The sequence below is a fragment of the Drosophila sulfurigaster genome, chromosome 2R (genome assembly GCF_023558435.1).
Source record: "Drosophila sulfurigaster albostrigata strain 15112-1811.04 chromosome 2R, ASM2355843v2, whole genome shotgun sequence".
Taxonomy (NCBI): Eukaryota; Metazoa; Arthropoda; class Insecta; order Diptera; family Drosophilidae; genus Drosophila; species Drosophila sulfurigaster.
Window position 1 is genome coordinate 26,647,968 of NC_084882.1, and position 15,140 is coordinate 26,663,107.

The 15,140-nt window shown below is 42.3% G+C and overlaps 5 protein-coding genes across 5 annotated transcripts; 3 read left to right on the plus strand and 2 right to left on the minus strand.

The window, feature by feature from the left end:
* The first annotated feature begins 13 nt into the window (after nucleotides 1–13).
* LOC133837806 (single-stranded DNA-binding protein 3) lies at nucleotides 14–7,717 on the plus strand. The gene is made up of 2 exons (XM_062268697.1): nucleotides 14–909; nucleotides 2,956–7,717. Exon 2 carries the CDS (start codon nucleotides 3,563–3,565, stop codon nucleotides 4,913–4,915), a length of 1,353 nt encoding a protein of 450 aa, XP_062124681.1. The 5' UTR covers nucleotides 14–909; nucleotides 2,956–3,562; the 3' UTR covers nucleotides 4,916–7,717.
* LOC133836769 (uncharacterized) lies at nucleotides 4,970–9,737 on the plus strand. The gene is made up of 4 exons (XM_062267358.1): nucleotides 4,970–5,105; nucleotides 8,708–8,756; nucleotides 8,837–9,149; nucleotides 9,215–9,737. Exons 1-4 carry the CDS (start codon nucleotides 4,970–4,972, stop codon nucleotides 9,326–9,328), a joined length of 612 nt encoding a protein of 203 aa, XP_062123342.1. The 3' UTR covers nucleotides 9,329–9,737.
* Nucleotides 9,302–11,642, minus strand: LOC133835705 (mediator of RNA polymerase II transcription subunit 17). The gene is made up of 4 exons (XM_062265748.1): nucleotides 11,490–11,642; nucleotides 10,694–11,432; nucleotides 9,596–10,627; nucleotides 9,302–9,540 (listed from the first exon to the last, which is right to left on the minus strand). Exons 1-4 carry the CDS (start codon nucleotides 11,576–11,578, stop codon nucleotides 9,457–9,459), a joined length of 1,944 nt encoding a protein of 647 aa, XP_062121732.1. The 5' UTR covers nucleotides 11,579–11,642; the 3' UTR covers nucleotides 9,302–9,456.
* Nucleotides 11,643–11,904: 262 nt separating this feature from the next.
* LOC133835708 (proteasome assembly chaperone 2) lies at nucleotides 11,905–12,823 on the plus strand. Its single transcript, XM_062265752.1, has one exon. It carries the CDS (start codon nucleotides 11,994–11,996, stop codon nucleotides 12,744–12,746), a length of 753 nt encoding a protein of 250 aa, XP_062121736.1. The 5' UTR covers nucleotides 11,905–11,993; the 3' UTR covers nucleotides 12,747–12,823.
* LOC133835704 (actin-related protein 5) lies at nucleotides 12,353–14,872 on the minus strand. The gene has a single exon (XM_062265747.1). The coding sequence runs from the start codon at nucleotides 14,779–14,781 to the stop codon at nucleotides 12,799–12,801; it is 1,983 nt and encodes a 660-aa protein (XP_062121731.1). The 5' UTR covers nucleotides 14,782–14,872; the 3' UTR covers nucleotides 12,353–12,798.
* Nucleotides 14,873–15,140: the final 268 nt, after the last annotated feature.

Here is a 15,140-nt window from a genome sequence, read left to right on the forward strand (position 1 = left end):
CGCGACGACGAGAAGACGACGACGACGACGACGACGACGACGACAGCGCAACTTGTAGCAGTGAAAATATTTATACAAATCATTTTACTGTGTAAAAATCAAATTAATCCATAATAAAATCCAAGTGAAAATGTGAACGCAGTATTTGCCAATGAAATGAAATGCATTTAAAATGTATTTCAACGCAATAACTCGCCGAGAAAATTTCGTCGTACAGGCAAAAAAGAGCCGATTTTTAGTGGAGAAAGAAGAAGCAGCAGCAGTGAAGGCAGCAGTAAAAAGCAATCGTCGACAACGACGACGACGAATACACGGACAAAGCGCAGTGTGAATGAAAAGCGTGTAAAGAGAAAACTTGCAAAAATTACAGCAACAACAACAACAATCAAGCGAAGCGAAAAGTGTGTTTAGAAAAGAAATTAAAAACACACGCATATACACTCGCACACACTAAAACATACACATACTTGTGCAAATCCAAATACTAGCGCAACTTTGAGAATTGGTGCAAAAAAAATTAAATAAAAAAAACGTCTACAGGCGCGCGGTTTAATAATAAACAGTTATATATATATAAACATATACATATATAATTTCAAATATATATATATATGTTGCGCGAAAACATATGAGGGCGCCGCAAATACGAAAAATCAATGAAATTGTAATAAAATTCCGTATTTTGTGCTCTCTCTTACTCTCACTCGCAATCCTCCATCCATCCCCTGCCCTGCCGCCTGTCACTCTACCCGCCCCGTGAGCGCCCTCTCTTTTTGTGTTGATTTTGTGATAAAATTGCAATCAGCAGCGAGACCACAACAATAAAAACATTTGCCAGCAGCAGCTCAACTACATAATAAATACAAATACATATGCATAAATAATATCTACGAAATAGTTTAATACAAGGTGCGTATGCAAAAGCGGCAACAACAATAACAATCTGTACGTATGTTTGTGAATGTAAATTCCGAATAGTAAAATGTAGAACGTGTGAGAGAACAGAAGAGAAAGAAATCCCGCGTACGAAATTTGATGACGTCTTCAATACGATACCTTTGTTGTTGTTCATGTTCTTGTTGTCTTCTCCTGTCTAGTGAAGACAACAGCAACAACGGTATCGAATAGTATCGTATCGCGTATGTAATATACTTACATACTTTTACTACTGTTTGGGCGACGCCAGCGTCGACGCCAACATTTCGACCGGTATTTTCTAGTCCCTCGTAGAAAAGAAACCCAGCATGCTGAGATGTTGCTGCTGTTGATTAACAACAACAACATCGAAAGCAGCCCAGAAGAAACCAGCAATGGAAAATAGTACTACTTAAAAAAGGAAAAAAGTGTAGCTGCCAAACGAATCGTGATGTAGTTAAAAATTTGAATAGGTTCCCCCAAAAGAAACGATAGTGAACACAAAGTAACTTTTACCTGTGTGCAATGCGTGAATTATTTGTATGTTTGTTTGTTGTGCACAGCATCTCTTCACAAAACTATGTCAATTCTACAAATTAGTGTCAAATGAACAATACACAATAATGTGAATACATTCTCAATAAGACTGAGCTTTTATTGTAAATAGAATCAAACAGGCTGTTGTTTGTGTGATAGTCTTATAGTCAAAAATCCAATTCGTAATTTAAAGAAATTAATTACACTTGGTTCTCGCTTAACGTTAATACAAAATTAAGGGTCCAGGGCCAAGATTTTCGCAAAAGCAAAACAGATTTATTATATAAAGTTAAAAATTAATTTCTTTATCTTTTTCAAATTTATCACCATTACCCAATTTAACGAAAATAGAAACAATTTCTAAATGAAAATGCATTTGAGATTGTATTGTCTGAAAGCTATTTAAACATAATTGTTGTTAGTAAATAAAAAGTACCATGCTTTTATTGAAGTATTATATTAAATGGACTAATCAGTTGACTTCATAAATAATACTATATTTAAATTTTATTCGTATGCCATTCTTTTAAAATAATTCTTATTTGTATACCAATATCATCAAACCTAATTTGCCCGAAATCTCTTGAGTTTCTTGAAAAGGGTCTGTGTTAACCGAGGAACAGTTGGCAGTGAAAACTTTGTATTTGTATTGATAGTGATGATATATGGCTTATGTAAACGTCATTGAGATCGCAGTTGAAGTAGCTGCAGTTACAGCTTTTCTGTTCTAGTAACTGCTGTCAATATCGCAATGCACCTGTCCCCCATCAACACCCCTTTCCCTTCCCTCTGTTGTTGGACGTTATGTTATCGCCACGCTTGACGTTTGCTGTCAATAAAAAGGTAAAATCTATGATGCTGCTCGCTCTTGCTCCACTGTACACGACAACACACAGTGTACACGAAATTTGATTTGAATATAAGCAGCATTTGACAGTCAGCAACGCGCGGCAGCGACAGCAGCAGCAGATTACGCTGCTTGCTTGCTCTTGTCTTGCTCTTCTCTTCTGTTCCTTGCCTTTTCCAACCTACAAACTGAGCATCACTCACTCACTCACCTGGTGAGCCAATAGGGGAACATACGACGAGCAGCAAACGACGCACTAACGTCTATGCCGAAAGTTAGCGCACACCACAAGTTGGCCATCAAAAATGGATTTTTATTGCTAATGCTCTTGTTTTTCATGTCTCCCTAGACGATGATATTTAACATGCATCCCGTTAAATTATTAAAATGTTTTCAAAGAAATATTACAGGCGTTGACAGTTTGTCACGTGTACGATTTCTTTTGGTGAACAGTGTAGCACTTGTGCCGTTTTGTCGACAATGCGCGCACTCCCTCTCTATCTCTCTCTCACACGCGCTCAAGCCGCAGCCGCACTCAATCACACACATACACATACAGTTTTTGCAACACACACATACATGCATACGCACGCATACTCACTCATTTGGCTCTCTTTGCTTATATCTGTTTTCTGTTTTTTTTCTTCTGTTTTCAGTGGTTGTGCAAGAAGAAGCAGCAACAATCAGGCAAAATACCTGAAAAAAACACAGAAAAATAAACGGTAAAGCGAAGAAGTGGCGACAGCAGCAGCAAGCAAGTCAAGGCAGCGAGCGCGCTAAAAGTTTATTGTAAAAATCAAAGTAGAAGGCATAAAGTGATTTTTTTTGCCGTGTGCTTTCGAACGAACGAGCGTTAAACACAACACATAAAAACAATAAAATATCAAAATGGTGGAAGCAATAGAGCGGCGGAGAACGGCTGCGTGAGCAGCGCCGAGATCTGAGCGCCAATTATAAAAATAACAACAACAACAACAACAGCAGCAGCAGCAGCAGTAGCAACAACAAAAACAGCAATAAGAAGAGGAAGAGCAGCAGCAACAGCAGAGCAGCAACCAAAAAGCGAAACGAGCGCGCAACAGCCGCTGGAGAAGGCGCAGAGAGAGGAGTAAATAAAAAAAAAAACAAAATTTAAATAAAGTTAAAGTGGAAGTTGGAGAAGTTCCAGAACAACAGCAACAGCAGCAGAATAAGCGCGAAAAGTGTAACAACAACAACAACAAATACATCACAACTAGATCAACAACAACAACAACAAACATAATGTACGGAAAATCGAAGACATCCGCCGTGCCGTCAGATGCGCAGGCCAGAGAAAAACTGGCGCTCTATGTGTACGAATATCTGCTGCACGTGGGGGCCCAAAAGGCGGCACAGACATTCCTCTCCGAGATCCGATGGGAGAAGAACATAACGCTCGGCGAACCGCCGGGATTCCTTCACACCTGGTGGTGTGTCTTCTGGGATCTGTACTGTGCGGCGCCCGAACGTCGCGATCAGTGCGATCACAGCTCCGAGGCCAAGGCCTTCCATGACTACGGCTTCGTCAGCTCCGGCTACGGTGTGAATGGCATTGGACCCGGTGGACCACACAATGCCGGTGGCCCGGCGCCCAGCCCGCTTGGCCAAATGCCGCCCGGTGGCGATGGCGGCCCCATGGGACCCGGCGGACCAATGGGTCCCAATTTTTTCCCGAATTCGACAATGCGGCCGTCGCCGCCAACGCATGCCTCGAGTCCACAGCCGCCGCCATCGCAAATGATGCCCGGCCAGCCCCCGTTTATGGGCGGTCCGAGGTATCCGGGTGGCCCGCGGCCCGGCGTACGCATGCAGGGCATGGGCAATGAGTTTAATGGCCCGCCCGGCCAACCGATGATGCCGAACAGCATGGATCCTACACGACCGGGACCTGGTGGTGGCATGGGTCCCATGAATCCACGCATGAATCCGCCACGTGGTCCCGGCATGGGTCCCATGGGCTATGGCGGTACAGGTGGCATGCGTGGTCCAGCGCCCGGTGGTCCAGGTGGAATGCCGCCAATGGGCATGGGCGGCGGAGGCGGACGACCGCCGCAATGGCAGCCAAATGCATCGGCGCCCATGAATGCGTACTCATCATCGTCGCCGGGCAATTATGGACCTGGACCTGGATCGAATGGACCCCCCGGACCCGGCACGCCCATCATGCCCTCGCCGCAGGATAATACGCAAGGCGGTCCCGTTGGCGGACCCGGCGACAGCATGTACTCACTAATGAAACCAGAATTCCCCATGGGCGGCGGTCCTGATGGCGGCGGAGGTGGTGGCGGCCCAGGTGGCATGGGTCCCATGGGCGGTGGACCCAATTCAATGGGTCCCGTACTTAATGGCGGCGGCGGCGGACCCGATGGCACAGGACTGGATGGCATGAAGAATTCACCGGCTAATGGTGGACCGGGAACGCCGCGCGAGGATTCTGGCAGCGGCATGGGCGACTACAATCTTGGGGGCTTTGGAGGCCCAGGCGAAAACGATCAAACCGAATCGGCGGCTATACTAAAAATCAAGGAAAGCATGCACGAGGAAGCTAAACGGTTTGAGAAAGACACAGATCATCCGGACTACTTTATGCCATAACAACATCACCAGCAACAGCAGCATCAGCAACATCTCAATACGGTAGCAGCTGCAATGGCAGCTGTGGTTGCCGCTGCCGCATCCAACAGCAGCGGGACGAGCAGCTCAACAACAGCAGCATCAATAGCAGCAGCAGCGGCGCTTGGTGCGGCAGCCTCCAATTTGCTGAGTGGCGGCAACAGCGGTGCCAGTAGCAATAATAACACCAACAACAACAACGGCAGCAACAGCAGCAACAACAACAGTAGTAACAACAACAACAACCAATCTGGCAACAATCCTGGTGCGCATTTTGCAAAGGAACTCAATTTCTAAATAACACGGTAGTGAAAATCCTTGGTACATAAGCATAAAGTAAAAGTAAACAAAACAAAAAAAAAAGAAACAAAAACAAAAAAACGGAATCAAGTAAAGTAATTATTATATGTAATAGTCTAAAAATCGAGAAAAGCGAAAAACAAAAAGCAAATATGTAAAATTGTAAACCGAACAGCAGCAAAAACAGAAATTATAAGCGATGCAAAAACAAAACCAATATTTCAAACTCACAATTCAAATTCCAATTTCAAAAACCGTTTCGAAACGGTTACAATTGCGACCAGGTGGCAACGCCAGCGGTTTGTGGGCGGTTAATGAAGAAATGAATGTGGAAACAAACATAAGCAAATAATACTTAAATGTAATGTTAAATGCAACAGCAACAACAACAACAATAATAAGTTCTTTGTAGCAAGTCTTCTGATTAGTTTAGTTGCAACAAGTCAACACGATAGCCTCCATTTACACACACACACACACGTATACACATATATAAACAAACACACACTACTCACCCAACACAAACACACAGTCTGTCTACTAATTTTAGCAATTTAACAATTTTTACTTGCGCTTTGCATTAATGGAATATTTAATAGCTACACCATCTATGTACATTTTCTGTTTGTGTGATTTTTGCATATACTTATATAGATATATACATATATACAAGCTAAGTATATAAATATTAATAATAATATTGTATTGTAGAAATTTGAGAGAATGGTAAAAGAAATGAGAATTTTTTGTTAAGCATGTCTTAAAGGCAGCACAACATTGAGAGGATGCAACAACAGAAGCAAAAAAAAAAAAATGGAAGATAAAATATTTATAATATGAAGGAGTTGGGAGTAGAAAGAGAACGAGGATAGTTAGCATTATTAAACATGTATGTATATGTAGTCTCTTTAACACAATCACATCACTGTGGTTGTGTGTTGAGCTGGGAGTTTTAATTTTGTGTTTTTAATTTTGAATTAAACAACAAATTGTAAACTTCTTCATGGCACTTTTGTCGTCGTCGTCTTCTTCGCCTTCGTCTTTGTTGTTTGTAGTTTTATGTTTTATGCACGATGTAAATTGTACTTCTATATATTGTATCTGTATCTGTATTTTGTATATTTTTAAAAAACAACAACAACAAAAATTGTTAATTAAGTTCCTTCAACTGCCAACTGGCAAATCGAGCAATATTTATGATTTATTCATTATTGTGTTTTTTTCTTGGAGAACGACAACAACAACACTTCGTGCACTTGTTTCGATTTCTGAATAAAACCAATTCTTTCGATGTCGACATTTTGTGCATTAGGGCAGCGAAATAAAACATGAATATATATAGTATATATATATATAGTATAAATAAATACTTATACAGATTAAACAGATTGTGGCGCATTGTATGCACATATTTATTGCAAAATAGCTACGCATATATAACTCTAAGAATTAGCTGTTTAATATGCATATAACAAATATATATATATACATAAAATATATATATATATATTAATTATTAATTACTTAAAGGCAGCAGGCAACAAATGTAGCAACCTAACCTAAATGAAAAGTTTACTTCAACACAAATATCACACAGAAAACAAAACAAAAAAAAAGAAGAAAATACTTATAAAGCTGTACAAAAGTTAGTTAATGTTGGCTGTGGCTGCGCAGCTAATGTTAATATTATGCATAAAAATATATATTTGTAGCATATACATATATATATATATTAAAATAATATAAATAATAATTATAATAATAGTATATGTCTGTGCTTGCATCTTTTTCTCGACACAGCACATTCAAATTAATAAGAAATAAAACCAAGAATCCGTAGAATTTAGATTTCAATGCTAATTTATAAGCGTCAAATCCGAAACTAAACTATAAAACACAAATCAAAATAAAATTCTTTACATTATAATAACAGCAAAACAAAAAAAAGAAAAGAGAAAAAAGCAAACACAAATCAATTGATAAAATAATTTAACATATGGAAAAAAGAAATGATAAAAGAAAGAAATTCTATTTTAAATATTGTATGTATATGTTTAATGTGTCGGAATTTGAAAATATGTAAGCGACAACAAATTGATGACATGAATTATTATGATAGAATTGATGCGAAGCGAATGCGAAAGCAACAAAACTTAAATAGTATTTAAGTTAAATTTATTATTATATATATCTGCAACGCTTTAAGTTTTAAGCGTTTCAATTTGCTGGATCTATATAAATGTATGTAATGTGTAATGTGGCGCGGCGTTTAGTAAACAGAGAAACAACAAACAAAAAACACAAAAATGGAAACAGCAGCAACAAATTGAAACATTTAAAAACAAAACAGCAAAAAGGTTAATACAAAATGGAAAACGACAAAAAAATTGAAAAATCCCCCAATTGAATATATAAAAATAATAATATAAAAAAAAAATACAAAACAAAAAACACAAAAAATTATGTTTAAATAAGTATTTTAGTGTTAATTATACAATTTACAAGTACACAACACGAAACAAAAACAACAATATAATATAAAATGAAATAAAGTTTTAAAACAATATTTGTAAAAAGTAAATGAAAAACCCTCTTTGCATTTATAAATGATGAGAATTCGTATTTTAGCTGCAGTTTGTATTACATTTTTATTAATTCACATTTATTGGTGATTAATATCGCTGAAATTTAATTTTCATTTGGGTGTTCGATTTATTAAAGATTATCTTTAATTTCCAGCGAATTACATTATAATCATCCCCAAAGTCTAATCATAGTAATTCGAATTCATTTTAATAATTAATTTAGATCATAGATATTTATACATTTTATTTTCAAACGGGATTGAATATTCTACTATTTAACTCATATTATTTAGTGATTAATAATTTAATTTGCGTGTGTTACAATGTCTGGAGTGTTCTATTTATTTTAGATAATCAAACATTTCCAGCTAATTCCATTCCACACTAAGTCATTTTATGTAGTTCATATTTATAGAATCCTTTAGAAAATTGGGCTATCCGAACTTTGTTGCAATTCATCAATTATTGAATTAAAACTTAAATTACAATACCTCTTTTTGTACACGAAAAGCAATTAAATTCAACTTGAAACAAAGCTGAAAATAGACTTTCGAGTCTGTTAATAACTCATCAGCAGGCCATTGCCTGATCTGGCGATTGTTGCTTTTTAATTGCATAATTTTCATATTGAATGCGTGCTTTTGCTATGCCAGACCAAACCCCTTTCCAATCCCAATCTCAATACCAATTCCAGACCCAATCAGAGACACCGACTACTAAATTGCCGTGGCACACGCACAGTGTTTGTTTTTTTGTTTTGCTTTTTTTTACGATGAAATCGAGGGGCAAGCACTTAGTTGGTGGCAGTGTGGCGCGTTGTCGGGGCAACATCGCCGGCACACACAAAAATCCATATGGCAGTTAATTGCTTTGGTTGAGCATTGGTCAGGTGTGGACAGTGGCGATAGCGTCGCCGTTGTCTCCGTTGACCGTCTAAAGTAAAATCAATAAATGACATTATTGCAGTTGCCGTTAATAACTAAATGCAGTCCGGTCGCATCTATTATTTAATGTAAAGTCAATGCAACAAAGTGGCGTCCTGTCTCTACAGCTGCCTCGGCTGTGCGCGCAACCAAAGTGCATCAGCTTCTGCTGAAGACGACATCAACGCCATTGGACCAACGGTGGCATCGTCCACGTTGCCAACGTATCGACAAATTGCTGGCGCTGGCAATGGTGCCGGCTCGGCACCAGCTCGACGAGTTCCTGTCTTGTTCTCCACCAATCGTGGCCTGTATTTGCGTGTGGCACAGCCGCAAGTGATGCTGCTACAACCGTTGAGCAATGCGCCGCAACATTATGACATCAGCTTTTGTGATCTAGAGCGCTGGGTGGGTTCCGCTTTAAATTACATTTTAAATTGTACTTACAATTTAAGCTTAATCTATAATCTTAGAGCACGAATCGCGCCAATGTGGTTAGCCTAGAGGACACGATTAGCATGTTGCAGCCACAACAGGCGCCGCATCCACCGAGAAACAACTTTGGACTTTACAACATGCAGCGCTAAGGCTGCTGTCTTTAATTGCATCCTGAATCAACGCTTGTACATACTTTATGTGTGTGTGCTTACTTAAGTAACGCTTGTTTTGATAATCATATAAATAATAATAATGCTAGTTGCTAAATCGAACTTAATCATGCCGTGTTGCTGGTCAGCGATGCCATCAGAAATTCCATTTTATTGAGAAAACTCTTGCCCTCGATTTTGTCGAAGCGCACCTGCAAAGTATAAATTGTTAACAAACTGCAATGAGGAACTAAAATACTAACTTACCTCCTTGAAATTGCCACCAAGATTCTCCCAGAACTTCTCCGGCACCAACGGACTGGGAAAGAAGTCCTGCCGCGGACTGCGCGCTATATAAACCTTAACATCAATCTGTGGATCGCAGCGTATCTGCACAGCAATCATGCGATCGCTGTTGGGTGACGCCAGCAAACAGGAGCTGGCATTGCCCAACGGTTCCACTTTGCCAATGCCCAGATGATTACTGTTCGAGAGCACCGTCCAGGCCATGCAACGTGCCAGACTCACCAGACAACTTATCTGATGCGAATTGATCTGACAGAGTATTAGATCACGCAACTCTTGCGGTTCATAGGACAGCCGCATAACGCGTCCATCGCGACAAATGCATTTCAGTGAACGCTCCTTGACATGAATGACCAGCGAAGTGCGTCCAATGGCATCGTAGCCATGCGTTACAATATTAATTTTAACACACGACATCGTTGGACTGTTCATGGCATTCCAATGCGACACAATTTGAGGATCCTTGACATCACGCGCCAATGTATCCAATACATATTGTGTGCGCTTGCGCATAAAAATGTGCTGAGCTTGTGCAATGATTTGCTCCAGTATCGTTTGGGTCTTGGTCATGTCCAGCAACGCATCACGATCGGCAGCTGTGGGTCCCGCTAGCATGCGTTTCTTGCTGGGACCTAGAGGAGCGCTGGCTGGATGGGGAAACGGATGATGTGAATTCTTGTAGTGCACTTCGCGCAGCAGCTGATGCAGCGAATGCTCGAGCACATGATCGTGATCGTTGATAGGCGCCGGCTGGCTGGAATCGAAGCTCGTGGAGTGGCACAGCGAGATAATGAGTTGTATGTTGGGCAGCAACGTGGCACGAATCTGATTGCCAATGACTACGTGTGGAATGGGCGCTTGCAGCTGAATGGCTTCACGAGCCAGCTGAGCGAATAGTTCCTTGCAGAAGAGCACGTTCTGGGCAAACTCCAGCGTCTTTTGCCAGACTCCAACCTGAGCCGTTATATTTTGTCCATGGCCCATTAGATTCACCTGCAAATAATGTACGATTAAAGTGAGTATGCTGAATGAAATAAATAAGCTTAAATGGTTCGGCACCTGTGCTGTGCATAGATCCTCTTGATCTTTCTGTGTGATGACCTTAATGTAAGCGACGCCCTGCAGCTCGGAGGGTACAATAACCCTCAATGCCGAGCTTGCCTTCAGCTGCATGCCATTATTGCTACTGCTACTGCTCGAATTCGCCGAGCCTCCCGTGTTATTCCCTGAGTTCTCGTCGTCCAGCGCATCCTCTGCTTTGGTCACCTCAAAGGTGCCGCTCATGCCGAACTTGGAGCCCGCCGTGCGATAGCTAAGATCACCAATGATGGCATTTGACACCTTTTTCAATCGCCAATTCTGACGCAACCGTAGCAGCTCAATATGAAAGTCGGACACGTTACGACTGCGTTGCTCGCTGTGCGCGTTGCGAATCCTTTCGGCACCACCGAGCAGCACTTGGGCGGCCTGTGAAATGGCCTTTTTGCGACTGTAAACCTGCACAATGGGCTTCGTGTCATCGGGCTCCTCCAACAGAGGATCCAATACCAAATATCGCTTATCTTTTGCAATCGAGATGACATCGGTTAGCACGCAGATTTCGGTATAAGCATCTTTGAGTTTATTTCGCACCGCATCCCAGGGCCACAGACTTTCCTGAAACTGATTTGCATCCTTATTGTCATCATCGGCGGCTGCAGCAGCGGATTTTTCTTCCTTTTTTAGATCATCTAGTGACGTTTTGCTGAAATCAATGCGAGCCGCACATTTTGCAAGACTCTCCGAAAGCGTCGGCGGCCTACGAAGCAACTTGTTGAGATGAAAATGCTTCATTTACAATTCGTGCACCACTTACGGTTGATAGAGCTCGGTGCCATCGTAGGCAATTTCACGTATTTGATTCTCGCATGTTGTTTCTACCGATATATTCACCGAGTTGGACATCTTTCTGCGCCAATCTTCCAAGAGCCGGGCATTTGCTTTTGCAAACGCAAAAAAAAAACAAAATACACTAACAGAGTTGCTTTTAGTGTGACCGGTGGCTACATTGCGACATATACCAGGAAAAAATTGCTTTTTAATTCTTTTAAATTATTTCGTTTTTGCAATGCTAAACTTATGAGAAAAATAAATAGCAATGTTTTATAAAATAAGCTAACTTGTAATAAAGTAACATACGTCTGTTTAAGGCAATTTTTTAACTTATAATTTATATGGGTACCCACTCGCCAATAGCATCGATATTTTCGAGTAATCGAACTATTTAAAATAATGAAGTGTGGTCACACTGCTGCTACATTACTTTCATATTTTGTTGACTTTAAATTTTCTGACTCGCATCCAAGCAAAGCAAGAAATCATGTTGCTGCTTAAAGACAAATCACAAACACTCAATGTGGACAATTACACCATCATTATACCCAGCATTTGTGTGGGTAATGCCGCTCAATTGGCCTGCGACCTGTTGATTGCCTCTAAGAAACTAAAGCGCATTGGAAGCTTGTCTCATGCAGCCTTAATACCGGTATTTGGACCCTCGGCCTATCAACACGAACCCAACGAGTGTGTCGCCTCCTGTGAGCTCTATGAATCGCCGGAGGACAAACTGCTGGTTGTACAATTCCGGGCTCCCTTCATCTCCAGGCAGACGAAACGCTTTCAGAATGAATTTGTTACACTGCTGAAAGGAGCACGTCGTGTCATCATTTTGAGCGGCAGTTTTGGCTTCGAGCGTCGCGTCATCGAGGGCTCACCGTGGGCATATCGTGCCACGGACAAATTCAAGACGGATCATGCAACCGAGCTAGGCGATCAGGCGCTAGTCAAGTGGCAGGAACACACTGGCGAACACATCTTTGGCGGCGGCAATGCGTTGCAGCTGTACAAGGCATTCGAGGATGCCAAAGTGCCCAGCATGCTGCTGTTCCGTTATCTCCTTGAGGGCGATAACTCCACGGATGCCAAGCTGATTGTGCGTGAGCTGAACGAGTTGTGTGGCGACTTTTTGAAGTTGCGAGTCGCGAGTGATGCTGGAGATGGCAAGTTTAAGTTGACGTTGCCTTCGTCGTGGAATCTATTGTTTGGGAACGATGTAACCGAGTTACTATTTTAGCATTATAAACATTTATTCTGGTCATGTGATATAGTACAGCTATAATAAATGCCTAATCTTTTGGTGTAGGATAATAACTGTTGCTTGCTCTGTGCTCCTTGAAATATTCGCCTCCTTGTTCCTCATATTGTGAACGCGTAGTCAGTACATCGCTGAAGTTTGGCTCCCTGGCTTGTAGGCAAGCCCCTAGCCAGGCGCTTAGTGCTGGATCCTGCGACTCGTAGATGGCGAAACTAGACTGAAAAGGACGCAGTTCCATCATCTCTTTGGCCAGTCGCGCCTTGAGACCACGAAACTGTGCACAGCTGCCCGTTAAATAGACATGATCCGCCAGACGTTGTTGTTCCTCAGCTGGAAATAGTTTCAGCACAAAAGCAATGAGCTCGGCTAACCCTGCTTCCGAGCAGCCAATCATGCTGGGCTGGAAGAGTATCTCGGGCACACGTATCGCCTCCACGCCAAAGTGCAGCTGATAATTTTCGGCAGCATTTAACGCCTGCATTGCTGCATTCTGTGCATCATCACCGTTGGCATCGTAGTGATTTAGGATCTTCTCGAACTCGAGCAGCTGCTCGTTCTCGGCATCCGAATCGCTGTCATCGTTGTAGCGATTGATGCGCTTGTACACATCCCAATCGTTGTCATTCATGCCAAAGCCATCATCCTCCTCCTCACCGTTGTTGACTTTGCGCCGTTTCTCGCTTCGAGCTGCCAGCGTTGAGATGATCCGCATACGCTCTTGAGCGGCATGCGTATGCCGCTTGCCCTGCTCGGTGCGTTGCTGTTGACGCGCCTGCTTGCGACGCATCAGCTCCTCCCGTTTACCACGCAACTCGGCCAGCCATTGGGCTTGTGGTACGCCTTCGGGTGGCTTGGGCATCTTGTCCAACTTGTCTTGCTGCTTGCTGGGTCGCGGAGGCGCCGAGGCACGCTCCTTGACTCGCTTAATTCGAGACTGCACTGTTGTCAGCAGCTTGTCCAGCTCCTCGAGATTACTGATCTGCTGCTGCTGCAACGCGCGTTCAAATTTCTGCATCTTTTGCTGCTCGTAGAGCAAACGCAGCTTGCGCAGCAATTGCAATTGCTCCTCGTCCTCCTGAAGTTTCTCGCGCTCACGACGATTCTTAATGTCCAGCAAACGCAGCGCCAATTCGCGGCGCTTTTCTTGCTTCTGTTCGGCGGTGAGCAAAGCATTGCTGGCTGTAACTGGATTGTAGGGCAGTTGGATCTTCATGATGTGCGCCTCATAGTAATCCAGTTGTGCCCACTTCAGTAGCTCCTCCTGATAGTCAAGTGCGATGTGACTGTGCTCATGCACCAGCTTCTCCATGCGACTGGTGATGGCATTCAAATGCACCGGATACTTCATTTGCATAAGCCGGAACAAATAGTTTATGATGTGAAAGCCGCCCACATTCAATCGACGCACATGCTCCAGTTGCATGCGACCATTGAGCACGGGTATCACATGTGTAGTGCTGTAGCCAAAAGACAGAATGAGTGCATCCTGGACACCCTTGTGCTGCTGCTGATGCTGTTGCCAGCTGTAGAGTGCATCGATACCATAGGAAACGGCGGGCACGCGATAACACTCGAAGAGCAGCTCGCTCATTTGGCGACGACAGACGTTAGGATTGGCCAATGCTTCGGTGAGCACAATGGGATTTCCAATGCTCTCCTTGCCCTCGTAACCCATCTTGGTGAATATGTAATCGAAGATTTGTTCCTGATGATTCCAGTTTGTGATTACATTACGTTCAAAAGGTGATTTAAGATGAGCCCGTACGGCTTCAATATTGATGATATCATTGCCCACTTGTATTTCGCCATTGCCCTTGCATTCCTCTTGAACTGCTGTTGCTCCTGCAGGCGGCGCCAAAGCATCTGTCGCTTGATTGTTGTCTTTCTTACGATCCTTGCGTGGTTTGGTCAGCACATTGCGAAAACGCAACTCAGGCTCTTTGGAGTCATGCCAGCCAACGCGACACTCGTAGGAGCCGTTGTCTATCACCAAGACGCGTTTATGCGCTGGCATTTTGTTTCATTAATTTGCAACTATCTTAAAAAAATAATTGTTTACCAACCACACAATGTTTACCTCGCTACCAGTGTGACCGCAACGATAACGAAAAATAATACTATTGCACCAAAAAGAAAAAATAGTTACGCTGCATGGCAGTGGAAAAATATCGATTGGCGTTATCGGTGTTGACATCGACTTCGAATGGTAAGTAGCAGTATTTTAACAGCTATATAAAGGCAGGTAAACTAATTAGCTATTTTCGTAAAGCTCTAATAATTGGTGATCTAATTTTAAATATATTCAGTTTATAGTTTTACAGCTGCTGGATATGTTAGCCAACACAGAAAGTCGCGATTACAGATCGAAAGCGT